The sequence below is a fragment of the Pyrgilauda ruficollis genome, unplaced genomic scaffold (genome assembly GCF_017590135.1).
Source record: "Pyrgilauda ruficollis isolate IOZ18807 unplaced genomic scaffold, ASM1759013v1 scaffold19, whole genome shotgun sequence".
NCBI classification, from domain to species: domain Eukaryota; kingdom Metazoa; phylum Chordata; class Aves; order Passeriformes; family Passeridae; genus Pyrgilauda; species Pyrgilauda ruficollis.
In genome coordinates, this window is record NW_024518095.1 from 10451428 (window position 1) to 10471743 (window position 20316).

The following is a 20316-nucleotide window of genomic DNA, read 5'->3' on the forward strand; positions in this document are numbered from 1 at the left end:
GTTTTTAAAATGTGTTTGTAGTTTAAACCGCTTGAACAATGTGGCATCACACTAATATTTTTGAGCATCCTATAATGCTTATGCTTAATTGAAGCTAGTGGATGATGAGACATAATGGATCATTCCCAATTACATGTTTTTGCACATGCAGAACTTGTCATCATGCATACATATTATGTTAGACATGAATGCACTAGAAGAATGAAATGCAGACAGCCCAGAAATAACCAGGAAATATTGCGATATTGAAACATTGCTCTGTAACCTGCTGTTCTATATGAGTAAGAAATGAGAATGGGAAACACTAATTGGACTTCTCCCCATTTACTAAATAACATAGCAATAATTTCTGTGTTTCTCTGCAGTGTAAACAAATTAGGATTTCATATACACATTTCTCCATATAGAACGAAAGATCTTATAAATTTACATTGACCATTAACTTTCAATTAGAAGGTTAAAATAAGAAAAACGGCCTACAGAAAAGAAAGTCCTATTTAATATGGAAAATATGCTGCAATTTAGAGTATATTAGGTTATTTGCTGCTATTATAGAGCTTACTTCCCTAAATTACTCTTAAATAATTTTGTAACACACTCCCAACCTTCCTCTTCTGATACAGCTTTAAATTAAAATCTCCGAACATAAATACTTAATGATAAGAGATCTTAGTTCCACTAGGACTTCAGGGAGTTTATCTTCATAGGAATGGGACCATAAAGAACTATCTCTAAAAAAGATTTATGGGTTTTGCAATATATTGTGCATAGAATCTGCTATACCACATAAAAGACAGTGTTTTGTGCAAAATGAAAATGGGAAAAAGAAAGCCATGGTGGACCCCCTTGTTTGGAAGCATCTATTTTTTGTGCATATTATGAAAATACAGAGCATATTTCATACTGGCACATAGAATGGGTTCTTTCATGGTTGTGTGAACTCCCTTATCATTTCAGCAGCAGCAGTAACATAGCTGTCATTGTCTTAGGATATAAGAAAGGCAGGTCCACATGGACAAAGAGACTACATTTTATTAAAACAGGCACTGTATCAGAAAAAACCCCCCAGGCTTACATTTAGCTGTGGAGTCAATAAAATGTTGGTCAGGCCATTTCTGTCACCGTTCATCCTTACCATTTGCTCAGTACCTACAGTTCCCATTAGTTAAAAGGGGATTTTGATTGTTTAGTTTCTACCTCCCAAATAACTGTGTCCTCTCTGGATGAGATGTATGGGAAAACAGTCCATTAAAATATTGGTTGTTGCAGGCAGACTGCTACAGAAGAACCAGTAGATTTGCTTTTGCAAAGCAACTTTTCAAAAAGCATATATTCCATAAAATCATTCTCTTTTCTTAAGCTACAGAAGCAGCATAAAGGTTGAAATTTTCCATTATGATTGTTACCTGGGAAGTAGCACTGGTTCTAGACTCTGGGCTGCCACTGATGTCTAAATTTTCTTACAGTGTACACACGAATACCTGAAACACACACGCGCACAGTCAATTACTAGATCACTTTGGTAACACATATTTCAACAGCTGCACGTATCCTACCTTTGCAGTGGCCCTGGCTCGGAATTCGGGGCAGCCATTAACAGTTATGGTTTCATGCATGTATTGATACACCTAAAATGTTCATGAAAACAAAAGGAAATTAATTATAGGAGCAAAACAAGGACTTTATATTAACCCAGACAGGAAAGTCCCTTTCCCTCAAAGAACTAACTTTCACTAATGCTGTATTCATGCAATCACATAGTCAAGTGTCTGCTAAGCTTGAGCAGGCTGAGGTTAATAGAGAACATCAATCTGTTTCTCATGATAATTTCCAAACTTTACATCTTCCAACACAACTCCCGTCCATTCTCTAGCAAGTAGTTTCCTAAAACCAGCTAAATTCTATGTTTTCAAGAATTTGTGTTTCCAAGCAACTGACTTGAATGCAAATGATCTGAACTGACCTGAGTGGTGTCTCAGCTTCCAACAATGACTTCTTTGATCTCTAAACTTTCTTATGAACTAAAAGACTTAGGAAACTGATGCTAAAAAAATATGCAAGCTGCTCAGCATACAGAAGAAGAAAAATGCTGCTCAGCTGAAGAATGGAAGTAAAAATAGCTCTGGACAAAGGTGACAGTGCTACCTTCCATCAACCATAACTTGGAATGTGAAAAGGGTTGACAGTCTGGTACATCAGGTCAGACATGGTCAATGAGTAAGATTATCATTTAAAAAGAAATTGTACATACACATAAATTACATAAAATCAACACTGCCAATATATGTAACTTTCTGTCATTTTTTTTCTGGTATATGCTTTTGGCTCACTTTCCCTGGTCCTTAACTCTCCATTTTAAACATCTCCAGTAAAGAGGAAGGAAAAGGCTTTGTCTTACATTGCTTTTGTTCTCTAGATTTGTCACACTGTCAGAGTAAAACTAACAACCAAAGCCTTGATACTAGCCAGTTATTTTGAAAGCAAACTTAAAAAATAAAAATATTTATATATAACATACAGAAAGTTTTTGGAAGACAAAGGTGAATGCAAACAAACCAAACCTTTTCTTTAACTTTCTTATAAAACCAACAAACTTTAAAAAAAAGTTGTTATATGCTACTGATTTACTCTGGGCATTTTCTTGGCCTAATTAATCAGAAATTTTGTTGTTTCATATGCTCTATGTTTCAGGCTGCACTTCTCATTACTTTGCTGGTAAAGTATGTTAGTTTTTACAGCAATCTCCTTAGGTTCCTTGAGGAACGCAGATTCAAATGTAGTTCAAAAATAAATTTATCTTTCACTCATTTGCTGATGCTTTAGCAGAAGTGCCAAAACTTTCCTCTTTGGTAATGTAAATGTTACTTTGGTGGAGAAGTACTTAACTGACCTACAAATTTTTCCCACGGATAGACAAAAATTCCCCATTCCCCTGTCCTGATGACTTGTTACGCAGTACCATAACGATGCATCTCTCCCCACTGAGCCTGTTAATATGAAACTTAACACACTGACAAGCATATGCTGCAAACACCTAAACAGAATTAAGATTTGTGTCTCATTTCTAATTTCAGTGGACAGACATACTGTTAATCAAGCATTCTTAAGTAGCAAAATGTCCACGGATGACTTATCCCCAGACCTTTTTTCTTGGGGTATCATACATAAGGAAAAGGCGAGAAAGGAAAGGAGATAAATGCAATACATTTCAGAGATCTAAAATATGATGAACACTTCCACGATACAGCAAAAGATTCTTTGTCTTGACTACTGTCAGCACATATGCCATTCTAGAACTGAATTCAAAAAAGCCTGGGCCGATGAAGAAAACTGAGACAAGGGGATCATGCTGAAAATCCTCCTGCTTTCTCCATTTGAAATGAAATCTTGCTTCCATTGGGAACATGGACACTGACCACAGCAGAAACCAGGATTTTGCCCTTATTTGTAAACATTTGGGAAAAGAAAGCTCTTTTATAGTCTCTAAAGGATTTCTGGTTTCTTATGTTTTAGTACTGGATGATACCATCATAAAAATGGGTCGAGCCTACATACTCAGCATTATACTGCACAGATCAGTTCAGTGTTTGTTGTGTTATGCTGTAGGACTTATTATTACATAACAAAAATTACTACATTATATAAGAAGAATAATTGTGTGTAATTGCAGTAGTGTGTAATTGCAGTAATGAGTCATTACATACTTTTTTCTTCAAAACCCATCATGTACTGAACCACTAATAATGCTGTATTTTCTTCAGGTTCCACTTCATCTTAGAACATGACAGCAGATTCTACATATTGTTTTTGTTTGCACAGCTTTAAATGCTATGGCTCGCTAAAATGTCTAAAGGCATATATTTGAATATTGAACTATTATGACACTAAATTGCTTCAAAAACAGGTCACAGTATTTCATACAAAGGAACAGTTACTAAAAAGTTCTTTAAAATATTCATGACTAAGCTCAGTAATCACAAAGGTGAGCTGATAATAATAACATTCATTTCATTGTTAGGTTTGAAGTCATATAACTTCCTGTTGACTGAATCCTACCAGTATCTAGCTGGTAGATTTTTAAAATCCAGTATTCGGGTAACTGTTTTGTATACTGATGAAAGAAAAGACTCACAAGTGTGTGATTAAACAGTAAGATAAAAAATAATCCAGCACCTCAACAACTTCTGGAAAAATATGATCAATATTGTCATATAATCCTTGGGTAATCTGTAAATTCTCAATGCTAACAGATTTAAAATGTTGTTCTGCAAAGAGTGATCGTGGTATCCATACCACAGTTCTTACAGAAGAAGAGTCCGGCATGTCAGATCTCACTGTCTATAAGCAACAGATGCAACCAGTCATGAATATTTGCTTGAGGCATTTGTAAATCTAATTATCCTATTTGACTGTTAAATAATCCTGAATGTAATTTGAGTTTAAGAAAGATAAAACATATACACCCACATAATTTTCTTATTACTGAGTTCAGTTTGACAACCAAACACAGACTAATTGTACCTGTTCCACCAAGCTCCTTAAACTCTTTGTAGGGTTCAGATTTAATCAGGGCTCATTCTTGCAGTGCACTAAAGTCCATAAACAAATGTTGCTTGTTTTCCTGTAGCCACACTAAGCCCTTTATTTATGCTGTTCTCAGCACCACCTTGGCCATGGTTTTAGCACAACAAATCCATTCTGCTCCCTCTTCTGTGTACACAGAACACATAAACTGAAAATCTCTTTGTTCTCAGACGAAGATGGTATTTAAATCCTCCTGGTATGAAATATAGCTTCTTGTTGAATCCACTGTACATGACAAGTAACTGAAATGGATTTAAAAAATCTTTTCTTTCAATTCCTACTATCATCTGTACATCTGGTTATGTTTTTAACATATAACAATTCTCCTGAATCCAATGATGTCATCCTTAAGATGCTTGTATAAGATCTGCTGTAGCTTTCTTTACTTAAAGAAAATATCAGTCAGTATAGAAAAAGACCAAGGCATAGATTTTAATTTAAAGCATTTGGAAATCTCCCCTGTAGGATATTTACTAAAGAAGTATTTTAAAACTGTGACCTTTGTCAACTCCGATAGATTAATCATTTTGAAAGACATCATTGGATAGTATGATTGAGCTGCAGAAAAAAAATTAACGTATCACAGAATCACGGACTGGTTGAGAATGGAAGTGACTCTAGAGGTCATCTCATTCAACTGCCTTGCTCAAGCAGGGCCACCTAGAGCCAGTTGCCCAGTATAGTAACTAGATGATTGCTATATATTACTAACTTGAAAAAGAGCATTTTTGTATGTACAGCTATATATTTTTTGAGTGTCTGCAAGACTACACGGGTGTTTAGTAATATTATTTACTGACAGACTCCATAAAAGCCTGATGGTCTAGTGCCTAGGGAAAAGAGCTTCCACAATTAACTAGTAACAGAAATTAAATTACAGATGAAATGTCAATGATTCAAGACACAAACCTGCAGCTGGAAGGTAAATGGTAATGTTTCAAATCATTTCTCCCCGCAGTGATTTCTACCAAAACTGTGAGTGTCTGTGTGCTGAATGTTCATTGGGTAAAGGCGTGCTGCAGGCAGGGGTTTGTTCGCACAGATCTCATTTGTGCTGTGGAGCAAGACGTACTCGGCTTTGTTTTCTATTTCCTGTGGAGCACAGAATACAACACTCCTACCAAGCAATACTCCTGAAAGCACGAATACAGACCTCAGACTTTTTTCAGCTTCTGCAGGTAGTCTCCTCAGACATAACCTGAAGTTATTCTCCCACAATACTCAAAGATTACAGAAAGAGTGCAGGAGGTAAATTACAGCAAGAAAATTTGAACTTGGAAGTGAATCCTCCTTGTACTGTGTCAGCTCTTGCAGGCAAAGAGAAATGCACATTTTATTACCTCTCCCAGCAGGAGCTGTAGTGAGTCAGATGCAGCAGGTATTATTGTTATGATGATGGGCCTCACCCCCACGCATTCAGCTGGGAGGCAAAGCAGCTGGTTTAAGATTACTGGAGTGCAGGAAGGGGAACAGCCTTACAGGTACTTTAGGAGCTAGCTTCTTACCAAAAATGATTCCATATAGACTCATAACAAAGCAGCAGGTTATTTAGGGCTTGGCTATTTAAGTCAATGCAAAGCCATAGAAGGTCCAGGAAACACAGTGCACTTAGCAGCCTGTTTTGTAAAAGTGTCTAGAAGTAGTATTTCTGTTTACAACCTGAATGATGCAGCATCTTTTCTGATGACTTCTCTAAGACAGAATTTAATTAAACAATTTTATTCCATTAACTTCCATAAGAGGTATTTAGTGATTCATCCCCGGATGAAATATGTAATTCTAAGTACAACTGTACCTACAATAATGATGCTCAACTTTAGGACAAGCTGATCTGAACACCAGAAGGGCAGAGGTACGAGGCAGAAGTAATTTTACAGCAATGAACAGGTGCTCAGAAACCCCCCATAAACACAGACTACAATGCAATTCAGACCTGCGATGTAGCAAGCCCAGATACAGTTCTCTGAAATTTCTAAGTGGGGAAGTGACCTTTTTTGAAAATGTAAGGGGTTTCTTAGCATGAGATCATACATGTAAGTAGTAATAATCAGCTGTTTCCACAGTTTCTGCAGTATGATAACAATAAAAAGACATAAAATGCCTCCTTCAAGAAGTCACAACCTAAGTAAGTGACTTAGGTAAATCACAGGTAAGCAGGTAAAGGGGTGAAATGAAGAAAAAACCTGCAAAAAGACTGAAAAATGATGTTTAAAATATATATTGGCATCATCTGGGTTTAGCTCCTTTGCAGTATTTTTTGTGGCTTCAAGTGTAGAAAAGAATTGTATCCCTATTTTTGGAAGAAGACCTCCAAGGAAGGGAAGACAAGAGCCTGACAGACAGTACAGAGGGGAGAGTTAGCATGAGAATAACCACAGCAAGGAGGACATAATTGGTTTCACTGCGCTTCTGTAGTCGTGTCAGTGGAACAGTGTACATGTGTGCATCCTTGCAGAACTGATGCTAAGCTATAAAAGAGAGATGGTTACTTACTTACACCTCAGTACTATATATCTGCCGTCAACCAGCTGAATCCCTGTCTTCCTAATTGCCTTCTTATGTTGGAGTGGATGATAAATATATTTTTCCCTTCTAAGATGTCAAGCAAAAAGAAGCATCTTAGTCAGTTGTTTACCACAGAAGGGTAGAAGATACTTTATTCAGCATAGTTGCTGGCCTCTCCCCTCCTCTCCAAATTTGGAGCTAACTCCCAGAATTTCAGTCTCCTTCCACTCTGAGACCCACATTTCATTTCACTTGACGCACGAACCAGTCCTTGGGGCAGGCCAGGAGATTGCCTAATCTTGTGACTGGGAGAAGTTACAGAGCAAAGGTGCAGTGGAGAGCTGCAGACCTCTCCACGGTAGTGCCTGTGAATCCCTTGTTTCTGAGAGCAAAGGCCACCTGCAGCACAAACTGGTTGTGTCTCTCCCACTCCACTGTCTTTCTTTTCTCTTTCACATTCTGTTTGGCATTTTTCCTTACCCATAACCTCTTGCTTATATTTTCCATTCTTAATCCAACACATTTATGTCTGTGGAAAGGAATGCTTTGGTTTGTATGTCTGGACAGACTCCCCTAGAGCTGTGCTTCAGCACCCAATTCAGAACAAGCTTGACCACATCAGTGAGCAAGGCTTAAATGCTACAAAGGTTAGAAGAGACTCTGGTAACCTCTTGTACAACACAAACCATGGCCTCTTACCTGGTAATATTTTACACCAATCACCATTTTTCCTTGAACTACAGACTTTTCAGAGCTGAAGAGTTTTCAAAATCTCTGCCCCTTGTGGTAGGTTTTCTGAAATTTCAAACAGTATTTGCCTTTCTAAAAATTACTCACAAACAAATCTAATTATCCATCTAAGATGACAACTAAACAGATGATGACATAAAAAAAAAGAAAATGTCAAAAGCAACTGAAAGTGTGTACATTAGCAGCAAGGAGGTATGCAGCTAACCCAACCACATTTCCTCTTTCATAATTCCTCTTTCGTAATGACTTTTTACATCTGAAATCTTACTCAAGCTCAAAACCAAAGCAGTGGAGCCATTCAGCCATAAACCTGTGGTAGCTCAATGAAAGTGGAAAATATCTAGTGACAGTGTGTTAAGTTTTGTATCTCTTGAATATCAGATGGAATTTCTGCTTTTGTGCCTGTGTTCTGCTTCTTAAAAAATCATCTCATGTGATAAGTATGCTTGGGAAAGCACATTTACATCTTTAAGAGCATGTTTTCTCCAGAACTATATATATACAGAGCTATAGCCCCTTGCTAAGATACTGTACTAAACACTGTCATACACCATAGTCTAGAAGACAGTAGTTCCATTCACTAGTTGGAAGCAGGCTGATTTTCTCTGCTATCAATCTAGTTGACTCAAAAAATATTAACATTGTGTTAATAGCTACTTTGGTAGTTAATTTAAAAAAGTGGGGAAGAGACTATTCTGAATGACTAAAAAGAAAGAGAATTTGGTAACTGTATACATAGCAGTGCTTGTGAGGGACAGACCCCCACAAAAGCACTGGTTGTGGGAGAACGGCATGGAGGCGATATATACACACCACAATTTCAAGTCTACAATAAACTTAGTTTCTTCTTAAACAGGATTGTTTGAGCAAATGAATCACAAAAGCCCGATTTGTTACAATACTATGATAGGTGTTTAACTAATCCCAATAGAAGCAGAATTAGGCAATCTAACACCCAAGCTCACAGTGTATATTCTGTAAATAATCTTCAGTCTGCCCCTGAGTGCAAGCTGATGAAAGTTCTTTCGTCAATGTCAACAGGACAAGTCGATAGTTACCTGTGAGTACAGAGAGGTTGAAATGGCTGAAAAGTTCCTTTGAGAGAAAGGCACGTGATAGGTTATTGTTCTTACTGGAAGCACCAACATGTCTGTATTATGTAAGTTGTTGCTTGCAGCTACTGAATTTCAACAACTGAATTTGAAAAAGCTGCTTTGTGACAACTAGTCTGTATTAATGAGCTATTTATATCAGACAGAATGTGGTCATTCAAGGTTGCTGGCATTCTGAATATTTTTACATTATAAGCTCTCATTAGCCTTTGAGCAGTTACATGTTTGCATTGGAAAAACCACTGGTGTCTATTGTCAAAACCAAACTTTGCATCATTTTCACAATCGTTGCAGCAATCCCTTTCCATGAAGTAACATAGCATGGATATTGCCACATGATGCCATAGGGATGTTAACCCATTAAAAAGCACGAACCGGTAAATGAAATTCAGCCTTGTTTAACAACTTGAGGAGATGAGATAGTTTTAATTTCAGACCATGTGTAAGAAATATTATGAATGTTTGCTTCAGCATTTTCATTGAGGATATTTTATATAAATGTTTCCTTCTTTAGGGGATGGGGGTTATGGAGGAAACTAGGTCAGTTCTACCAAAAACTCAGTGAAAAAACTGATCTGAATACTGATGCATTATTAAGCTGTCCTTAGGCAGTAGGAAAAAACCAGCACGGGCCTGAGACATTGTTAAAAATAAATTAAGGATAATCGCTGCAAAGGTATAATATTTTAATTTTAATTAGGGTGAAATACTTCATGAGTAATACTTCATGAGCTCAAGTTAAAGTGGATTTTTTTCTTTTTTTTTTGTGTGGAAAATGGTGGTGTGCACTCTGCTCTGACAGTATCTGTGGTGGTGTCAGAAAGCTGACCCAAGTTTTGGTCCCTGAGCTTTTGCCATATGATGCTGTGTCTGTCCAAGAAACAACCCAACAGGGGTTAAGGGCTGGGGCCAAAATCTCTTTCCTCCCTTATGTGTGAGCAGAAGTACATAGCAGATGTACCCGAAAACGCACGCTGTCACATCCTCTACACATATTGGGTGAGTCAATTGAAACACGCCTGGTGTTGCTGTTAGGATACACAAGACCTCTGTGTGCCCCTCTTCCCTCCAATGTCAATTCTGTCTGGAGTCATTGCTGACACTCTGAAGTCAGTAGGAAATTGCTTAATACCCTTTTAGGAATAAGGAAAAATAGACTTTTATTTGCAAGTAAAAACTACTTATATGAGGAACAAGAAAAATGTAATTGGATCATTTAGTTTATTTCCTATCTCTTGCACACTATATTCTATATTCTGCTCAAAGTCAATGGGAACTACGATCTGGCATATTTAAAATAGTGTTACAGGTGTTGCAGAAACTGTATCCTTTGCAATCACTAAACCTTAGCAAAATACAGTCCTAAAAGTCTCTTCTGCTGTTTCTACTGCGATATACTGGCATAAAAAGAAATACCAAGGTGTGTGATTAGTTAATTCCCATAAGACCACTTGGATCTCACAGCCTACAATTTACCACTCTCTTAGACCTCGCTGCCAGTTACTTTTGAGTTCAAAAACACACCACACATTAATAAACACTAATACCCTCGACTTCATCATTAAGTCTGTATATGCTGTTGAGGCTGACACATGCAACTGCCATATTCCAAACTTTAACAGATTTGTCAAAACCTTGCCAAAATGAGCACCTGGATGAAACATGACATCATCATGCAGGCTCATCTCAAATGTTCCTATCAAGCTGAGAAGGCAGGGGGAAGGAAGGAAACTACTGATGCTTCTTGTTTTAAAGGACAACAAAAATATAGATAAGAGTTTTACAATTTTTCTTAAAAAAAATGGTGATTGAGCAGCATTTCTCAAGAGTCTCATCAGTGGCACCAGTTAAGTGGCAGCAGAGGGATACTGAGGCTCCACCAAGACAAAAAAAATGGTGCAGTGGCTTCTAACAATCTTTCACTTATTAATATTACTCGGTAGTTAACCTTGCTGCTGATTCCTCTCAAGAGGAAGAAGCAGGCTTGAGATGAACTACAACAGAGGCTATTCTGTTTATTCTGAAGAGTTTTATGTAATCAAATAGGATACTGCAACAATAAACTAAAATAATAATGTGAGCAAACAAACAAGATGCTGAGATGCACCACACATGTTCCACTGGAGTCACCTTCCACAGCACACGCAGCTGCAGCTGTGTGCCAAAATGAGAACATCACCTGAGTACCACTCAGTTTTGGTAAATATGATACAGCCACCCAGATAAACTGTACAAGTCATGTGATTGTTTTGAGTCTTGTAGGACTCTTGAAGCACTAAAGTATTTATTTATCTTGTAAAAGGCACAGTTACACAAGCAGAGCGTAAGTATAATTAGATATACAGCCACCAGCCAACTCTAAAAAATGATCTTTAATCAAAACCAGTAGGAGAAAGCATCCATTAAAGAACCATGATACAGTCTGGTCCCAGATTCTAGAGTACTCTCTGTGACAAATCTATGTATTTTGCTCTAGGCAGCTAAAAAACCAGGTGACAACAGCAGCTGTTTTAAATCTCCTGCAGTGAAGTCATGAAAGTGGTAGGAACTTAGTAATTGCACAGAGACTAAATAATGCTTTCTCTCAAACAATGCCTGGGCAGCTTGGTAAATTCATATAATTGCCATTAATGAAGGCCATCTGCTGAGTTACAAGGTAATAATTTCCAGAAGTTCTCATTCATGCCATCCAGGGCTTGTGAGCAACAGAGTAATGCTTCAATCAGTCATGGTAAAGTGGCAAATGAAACTTGTTTTTCAAAATTGGAGTAATTTCTGACTACATTCACCCTAAAAAATAGCATATATTTTAACACAGTAGGGTAATTAAAAAAAGAAAAAAGTTCTGCTAACTTATGCTTTTCTGCTGAACTTCCTCAATGCCTAATCCAGCATGGTGGCAAGACAAAGAGCAGACAGCTCATCTTTAGAAATCTGATTTTTTTATTAGCTAATAAACATACATTAAAAATCCTTCTTTCAACTCATCATTATGAGTACAGTACCTGCAACCAGGAGGCAGAAGGCAAAATTCTGTTAAACATGAATACATTACATCACTAGTGTGACATACCATCATATTTGAGTCAAGGCTAAGTAATGCCCTTCCCTCTCAGTGATGGAGGTACTCATTTAAATTTTATGTAGCTTTTCATTGCTGAGACAGTGGAAATGAAAGAGAGATGGAAAGGTACAGTAGAAAATTCTTGCAAATGCTACACAGCCCCAGAATTCAGGTAAATTGAACTGGTTTGGCTGACATTATAATCTACTCCAATATCTAAAAAAAAGATAAAATAACAAAACTTTACAATTAACATCCAGGAATACAAATTTTATTGAAAAGTTACAAACAAATCAGTGCATAAGCATGCAAAAATCTGAATTAAATTGGTGAATTTGCACAATTCCGTATTTGCTACAGCATGAGTCCTACTACTAAACAAATGGCGCAGTGATTCTGAACAAGCTATCAGGAACATTAGAACAAGTTATAACAAAGTATCAGATTAGCCTAAGGAGAACTCTGCTTCCTAGCCAGTCTAATGAGGCATCATGCTAGTACAACTGCACTGTTTTTGTGACCTGAGGTAGAGCACTGAGCTGATAAATCTCCGTCACTTTACTCCTATGCGTTGTCCTATTGCCCTTTTGTTTACTAATTGCCTTATTAGTAAGTCCAGCATATCACTTCTGATCAATCTGACCAACAGTTTGGTTTGCACGAGCAAATGCAACAGCAGGGGATCTTTAGATGCCAGGCTCCCTACTGAGCTTTAATCACAGTTCTGTGCTGTGAATTATAGCAAGATGTCTTCTCAATACATTTATTTTTTAAGCTTGCATCTTATAATTTAAAAACTTCAAACACTGGGCTTGCCCTGTGGAGATGACAGACTGACCAGAATTGTATTTCTACTCCTGTAACAAACATGCAGCTTCCAGCAAAAATAAAGCATTAAGACAGGGCAGAATTTGGACTCGGGGGCTTACCTTGGTGCCAACTGAGACAATTTGCCATGCTGCACCTCTATTTTTTTAAGGACTCATGAGGCAGAAAACAATGACATTCTGCTTTCAGAGACTAGGTCTGGAATGTGGAGTAACAGCAAACTGAACGAATTTTAAGATTACTGAAACACAATGAAAACAGGTATTTAAATGACTCCTGCATTAAAATCTTAAATAAATAATTAAATAAAAGAATAAATGAGGATTTTTGCCTGAGTCCAGCTAATACCCAGATTGTTATATTCAGTACAGCCCTGTAAAAATGGAGTACACCACCACACTAGGACATGTGAAGTAATGAACATCTAAGGGTTCCAGCCAGCCTTCTGCTCTCACACATGGCATCACAGTATAGTGATAAGCACAGTACCATCAGATTCAGTTGTCACCACCCAGTGGCCTTCTTCTGGTCCCTTAATATTTGCAAAGCCATACATCAGGGTTAATAATGGAAAGTGTGGGTGGGCAGCTCAAGGAAATGACCAGATAAAAAAACATTGCACATCAGCAACACGGATTCTGGGCGTTCAGATCACTAAGGCATGGAAATGAAACTAGTAATTAAAGGAAATCATTCCATTAGGCTTATTAAACCATCCTACCTAATATATAATGACACTATGATTTTAATACTATACATGAGCAAGAATATCTTTAAAGTAACTAGGAAGCATGAGGAGCTCATGAAAAATATGGGTCAGTGTTCTGCCATTGCCATTTTTATGCCTGTAAGTCAACAGGGGTCTTTAAATGTCCAGGATGCTCTGTTTACATTTTATAGCAAGCTTAAAAAAGTTTTAAACTACTGAGGTAGGAACTGAACTATTTTCAAAGACAACATGCTTTCCAATGACTAATTTCATACAAGATGGACAAGATTAGAGTACTTTGTGTTGATTGCACCTCCTTTGTCAGTGACTGAATGCTACAGAATTGCTTTTCTGTGATGACATGATATTTTGGTGAGAGTCATAACAACATAAAATAATGGTTACTTTTGTGTGTCTGGTTGCCAGACCACATTTTTATCTGATTCATTTTGGCATCACCATAGGTATTTCCTAGTCAGATCTTATTTCAAACAATATCCACACAGAAAAAACTTTAGATTTAACCTTGAAAAGAAAAACTGAGTAGCAAAGGCAAGCTGGGAGAAAAACTAAATACACCTGAATATTACATATTTAACACATAGAAATGGAAGTCAGGGAATCAACCTGAAAGAAAACTTTGCTCACCAGGAGATGCAAGTGTTTATTAAACTGTACTGTTATTCTCCTGGTTCTTGACCACCAATTATCAGATGTTAGCAGTAAATGAAATTCACATAAGCTGCTAAGGCATGTCACATTTTCTTGTTGATGATCTATGGTGTTTTGCTCAGCTTTTTATTCTATCATCTCTGTGCCCACAGATCTTTTGGGTTTCTTGCCAGACCAGAAATTTACCTTATCTTACAGTTCTTACAACTTCCTTTTGCTGACTTATAACAATTAAAGTAACTTTATCAATTAGGCTGTCTAGTTTTATGTTGCATATGAATGTAACTTCTTGGTAGCTCAATTATGCATTCACTTTCAAAGCACTTCATATATTCCAATAACCCCTTGGAAATCAGATGACAATAGCATAGCAACAGCTTCAAATAAACAGCAAAAACATTTAGAAGGGTAAAGAACTCAATGGTATAATGGAAAATATTTGTGCAAGTTTTATCAGATGACAAAGCTATAGAAGCCTAATTAATCTTCATGTAGCTAGGGAGCTTTTAAAAGAAGCAAAAATTAATTTTTTTTCCAAACTGACTTTCGATGTGATCAGACTTTAGTTAACTTGTTTTCTGGTCTAGGGGTATTCAGGTGAAAAGGAAATACTGAGGCCATTATACACTTCAATTATTTCCATTATTTTCAGAGCTAATCCATATTCCTGCCTAGTGCCAGACAGAATATTTCAGTTGGTGGCATTTATATTTAGCTAAGTGAGAACCATTAATCACCATTTCCTAACATAGCATCCTTGAAAAATGCTAAAGAACTTCTATTTAAATTTCATTCACTCAGTCACTTTTAAAAAAAATTATTTCCATGGAATATTAGTGTAGGGATTTGAAATTTGATTTACTAAATAAATTCCCATAAATACAATTAATTACAGCCATTAGATAGATTCTTACACATTAGATTGGAATGTACACCATCTAATATCATATTTCATACTTTTAAAGGCTAATGGGTCATGAAAGTAACCTCCTACTTCTGCAGTTAAAGAATTCCTACTTGTAGAATGGACAAGACACATTTAGTTAGTCTAGTGCATATTGCATTTCATCTTTGATCCTTTCACCTACCCTCAGCCCAATGCTGAGTTTCTCTGGGACTTATTTTAACAACCAAACTCACTGGACAGTCAAGTTTCCATAATTTCTTGGACTGGAAAATGAAAATTTTTATTTTACAAAGCTCCTCCATTATGGTGTTTATAGGACTACAAAAGTCAGCCTTAATGTCTTTTACTAGATTTTCTTATGAAAGAAAATAAGGCTCAGATCTTGCATTATAGAATGAACACAGCACACTGCAGATCTGAATATCTGCATATATATAAAAAGCAGCCTCTTTCAGAATTTGCATACTAACACAAAGCCTATCTCTTCATCCCATTTTGATTACTCCTACCTACAGCTCACACCCGGTCTGCTTCACTCCCACTTTTCTCATTATTTCCAACTGGCTGTCGTGCATTCTTCTGTAATGTCAACAACTTTTCTCCTCTAGTCTGTGTAGGCGCTAACAAAGAAAATTAAAATCTAGTCACCACACTCTCACATTTTGCACTAAGGTAAGAAAAGATAAACAGTGGGAGAGAGCATTTGTAGAAAAATTTCTGTCTCGCCTTAGCTGTCTCAAACTCAAAGACACAGAAAAATCTGTGCCATTCAATAAATTCCAGTGTACATGAAGGACATACAAGAAGGGCATCCCTGATTAATGACATGACAGCTCAGATACCCTCCCAGTCCCTCTTGCAGTGCTTGGAGATGGCTAACAATGTAATGTGACCAAAATATTCCATGCTTTTATAATTTTTTTTTATATAGAAGCAATTATTTTCTTAGTTTTACAACAGTTCTTCAACTAGTAGGAAAAAAGAGAGTTACAGTCTAAATATCTGCCAAGGACTTAATGTAGCTGAAAAGATCAGCCACATGTAGAACAACCTTAAGTACTCACAATATACATATGTCAATCCTCCCACTCTCCCTAAATGAAAAGATTTATTATTGGGCCTTTTATATGTGAATTTTTTTTTTTCTAAAAGAAGATTTACACATGTATCAGAGAATGGTACAAATTTTTGGGGTGTAGAAATTTTGTTCTCTGCTAGTGATATGTTAGAAAGACAGGTTATATATAAACTTAATAAGAAATATATTTTTTTGTTTATGAAGTTGTCAGAACTGTTTATTCATCATCACTCAATTCCTGTGTAACAACTAGCTCCAGTCACATGCAGGTTGTCTTTACACAATACTCTGTAAAGTCCTTTTGTGCCACTGAGATGATTTTCTCAAGATCTACTTTCAGTTCACTGAACTGAGAAAACATTTTCCTATGCCAACTTCCTTGTTCTTAAATTTTGCTTCTGCTAAAACTGTTTTCTTGAGACTAATATAAATTTGTTTAAGATTTCACTGACGATGCTGCAAAGACTCAAAGCTGCCTTTATCAACTGGAGTACCAGGCTCTGCTATCTAAAGAAAACCCCAAACAATCCCACAACTTTTCTATGTTCTGTAGTTACTTAAAGAAGCATTTAGTTTGCTAAAATGAAACGACTAGTCAGAATATCAGCTTTTGAGGGTACACAGTGCCATCAATTATTGTCAGGGAACACTGTTCCCTTTAAAAAAAGTCTTGAAAACTGCAATTTAATTAGGTGGAAGCCTCTCTCTGATTCTCACACTGAAGAATATATTCCATAAAACAAAGAGTGTGTTCCATTTTGCTTATTAAACTAATGTCTGCTCATCTCTTTTTTCCTTTCAGCCACTCAGAAGTCCACTCAATCAATCTGGTCCTGTTGCCTAGTTATCAGGAGCATTGAGGGAACATGAGATTTCCCATTGATTTCATCAATGAAGGATTAGTTCCAGGCAGTAGACAGACAAACTGAAACAGAAATTCTTACAGGTTTTCTACTAAAAAGATGTTGCCTTCATCGTGGCATTTAGAGCTGCTTCTGCTCAGCAGGCTAAGAGTCTCCTTGGTTTAGTAGGTAAAATATCTGATACAATGTTGTATTAAACCATGTTACTTTCTAATAAACTTCCAACAGAAGTGTTTGTTGTTTAACTGCTTTAAAGATACTGCTTGTAAGCATGTAGAACTCTGGTGCATCTTCTCTAGCTTGACTCGGAGAAAACAATTACTATTCATCTACTGTTGGGCAGAGCTTAGGAAGGCCCTCACCACAGCTGGTAGTGGAATGGTCACAGTTCTTAGCAGTATGACAAGGATTTCTGACATGAGGAGCAAAGCCCACTGGGACCCAACCACTGACTTCCAAGGTAAGATCAGTTAACTTCAGCCTTGCCCCTTTCAGCTGTCACTGCATTCTGATTTTATCAGCATCTCTCTATCACACGCCTGAGCTCAAAGGAGAGGCATTCAAGCTTGCACTGGCCCAAAGTGGCATGATCCCATATCCCAGCACAGTGCTGTATAGACTACCACAGACCCTCAAACAATGTGAGCAGAATACTTAAGTATTCTGAATATTATACTAATTCAGTATATGAAATTAATCACCCTTTCTCCTCAGCAAGGCTGATTGCCTCAGCCCTGATGTCTTGCTAACGCAACTGTTCTGTGTCTGCTTTTCAGTAACTTCGATGTTCTGCACAGTAGCAGGCAGCTACAGACACATCTCACATCCATCATCCTTTATACAACATAGCACTGAAAGGCAAATATGCTTTTCTTTACTGAGGAATGTTAGTCTGAGAAATAACTATAAATCTCAAATTCATACCTCTCTGATAGCTGTACAAAACTCACTCTGCAACACCTTCTTTAGAGACTGTAGCTTGTGTACTGGTACTTCTCCAGACTCCTGCAGTTTCTCCAGTAACTCAATTGCTCTTGCAACATCTGAGTAGGGAAAACAAAAGGGATATGGGTCAGTACAAATATTGACTAATAAATGAATAAAAAGGGCACACTAACTATCATTTTAAATTTAAAATCAGCTTTACCTACACAAACTGTATTAGTCTTGTGTCATACCAGACTTTGCTAGGCAACAACACTGCTGTTGAGAGATCCAAACCCCAAAGTACAGACAAACCATGCACGTACACGTACAACAGACAAAGAGAGGTTCAGTCTTAGTAGGAAACAATCTTTGGAACAAAGGTACAAGTTCAAAGTGGCTAGTCTGTATTAGAGCTAAAATATTTCTTACTTTCTGCACAAGAGAAAATGGCACAGGAAAAACATAGGGCTTGCTTTCAGAAAATCTGAGAAGTGTCTTTAAGTAAGCACCCTCCGGATAACAATGCCCAAGAAAAAATATTTGATCTTTTCTTCTTATAAATTTAAATATCAACTAATAAAGTTTTCTGGAGGCAGGTAAAGTCTGCTCTGGAAGAATGGGAAGTCTACCAGAGAAGAGTAAATGTAACATTCTTCTCTAGGTCTCCAAAGACCTGATCTACTACACAAAACCCGTATGACCCATAGAAATACATGGAGAAATACATGAAACAGTATTTTTGGTGGCCTGACTTCTCCTTAAGCACCTCTGTATTGTCAAGGGAAAGATCAAAGTGTCTCTGAAGAGCAGTCTAGAGGGCTTAAGCCATATTGAATGGTGAGTGGGATTCTGGCCCAGCTGAACAGCACCAGTACCTTCACTCAGATTTTTTCTCTTTAACACTAGTTCCTAATTTACACAGCTATTACCAAAATACATCAAAAAAAGCCCAGACCAACCCAAAAGATGCTGAACAATCCTTTATGGCTGGGGACACAGAGGCATAAGAAATAGTGGCTGGTGTTATGGAGAGCAGCCTAGTCAAGCAAGGAACATACTGTCTCGCATTAGGAGTCAACTGAGCAAAACACATCTTGGTGAGTCTTCTGGACTGACAGAGCTTTAGCAGAGGGGATTTTCTCCTCTGCCACTTCATGGCTGCATTCCAGCTTTTCCTTTAAGTTTGCCAGTAGAGCTAAACCTGGCAATGCTGCCATCTTGACTATGTGGCCATTGTCACATCTTCTTGTGTCTTGCATAGCCATCAGAGCCACTACTGGCCAGTTACACCACTCTGCTAAACACAGGTCTGTAACCCTGTGAAGAAATGAACGCATAGTATTTAGTGATAAAATAGTATTTGAGGCATTTTAATTCTGTGTTTTAAGTGCAGAAAAAACCCAACCAACCCACTTCTCCCTTCAACCACACAACTCCAGAATTACTACAATGTCTAGAAGGAACCTTATATAATTCTCCTTTCCGATGACAAAGATCGTACTGTTTGTGACTGGGAGATTATGCTAATTGAAACAGTTCTTACAATTCTTGGCTTGTAACTGAGCTATACTGACCAGATGTCTGATGCAACAAAGACATGAGAAATCTTCTGGAAATAGTAAAAATACATGACAGTGGATGAGATGCAATAGGAAAAATCATAATAATAAATTTGTGTTTATAACAAAAACCTTATTATCCATTGCTTCAATTTCTCTTTTCCACTGGAAAAGAGTAGATAGCATCTCAAAAAATTTACAGTTTAATTAAAAGAGGCAGGCAGCTAGTCAGCATGGTAGCTGCTGCCTTAGTACATTAACAAACACCTAAACAATTCTTAAGCTTTTTTAGAGGTCTCTGCCAAAAGACAGTTCAAATCATAACAGGAAGCATGGCAGAAAGCACAGTATTTCTTTCAGGAGGATGATCACTTAGTGTGCTGTAGCTTGCATGGCAGAGCAGTCTTGGAGCTCATAAACTTTCAGATGAAACTAATCTGACACTGCATTCAACAATTGCACCTAAGCTTTTGCTCCAAGCAGCGCTTCAGCTGCTACTGGGCACCCAGTCCATGTTACCAGATCACAGCTGTATCAAGCAAGATACCGCTAAAACACTTCCTGAAGTAATGACCAGAAAGCTAAAAGGAGATCTGGGATAATAAGGACAAGGAAATCAAGAAAAAATTAGATGCTGGAGAGAAAAATATGACTGATAAGAGCTAACACATCAAAGAAGATGGTTTTAGATTTAAGTAGCAGTAAACACATTTGTAGCAAGAACCATTTCAACAGAGTGCAAGAAATGACAAAACATT

The 20316-nt window shown here is 37.3% G+C and overlaps 1 protein-coding gene across 1 annotated transcript in view; it reads right to left on the bottom strand.

The window, feature by feature from the left end:
- The window catches only part of LIN7A (lin-7 homolog A, crumbs cell polarity complex component), a 47747-nt gene that overhangs the window by 9719 nt on the left and 17712 nt on the right, over positions 1–20316 (bottom strand). Inside the window, exons 2-3 of the mRNA XM_041465601.1 lie at positions 17997–18115; positions 1557–1628 (exon numbers count right to left, since the gene is read on the bottom strand). Coding sequence (XP_041321535.1) covers positions 1557–1628; positions 17997–18115 — 191 coding nt within the window. The remainder of the gene's footprint in view (positions 1–1556; positions 1629–17996; positions 18116–20316) is intronic.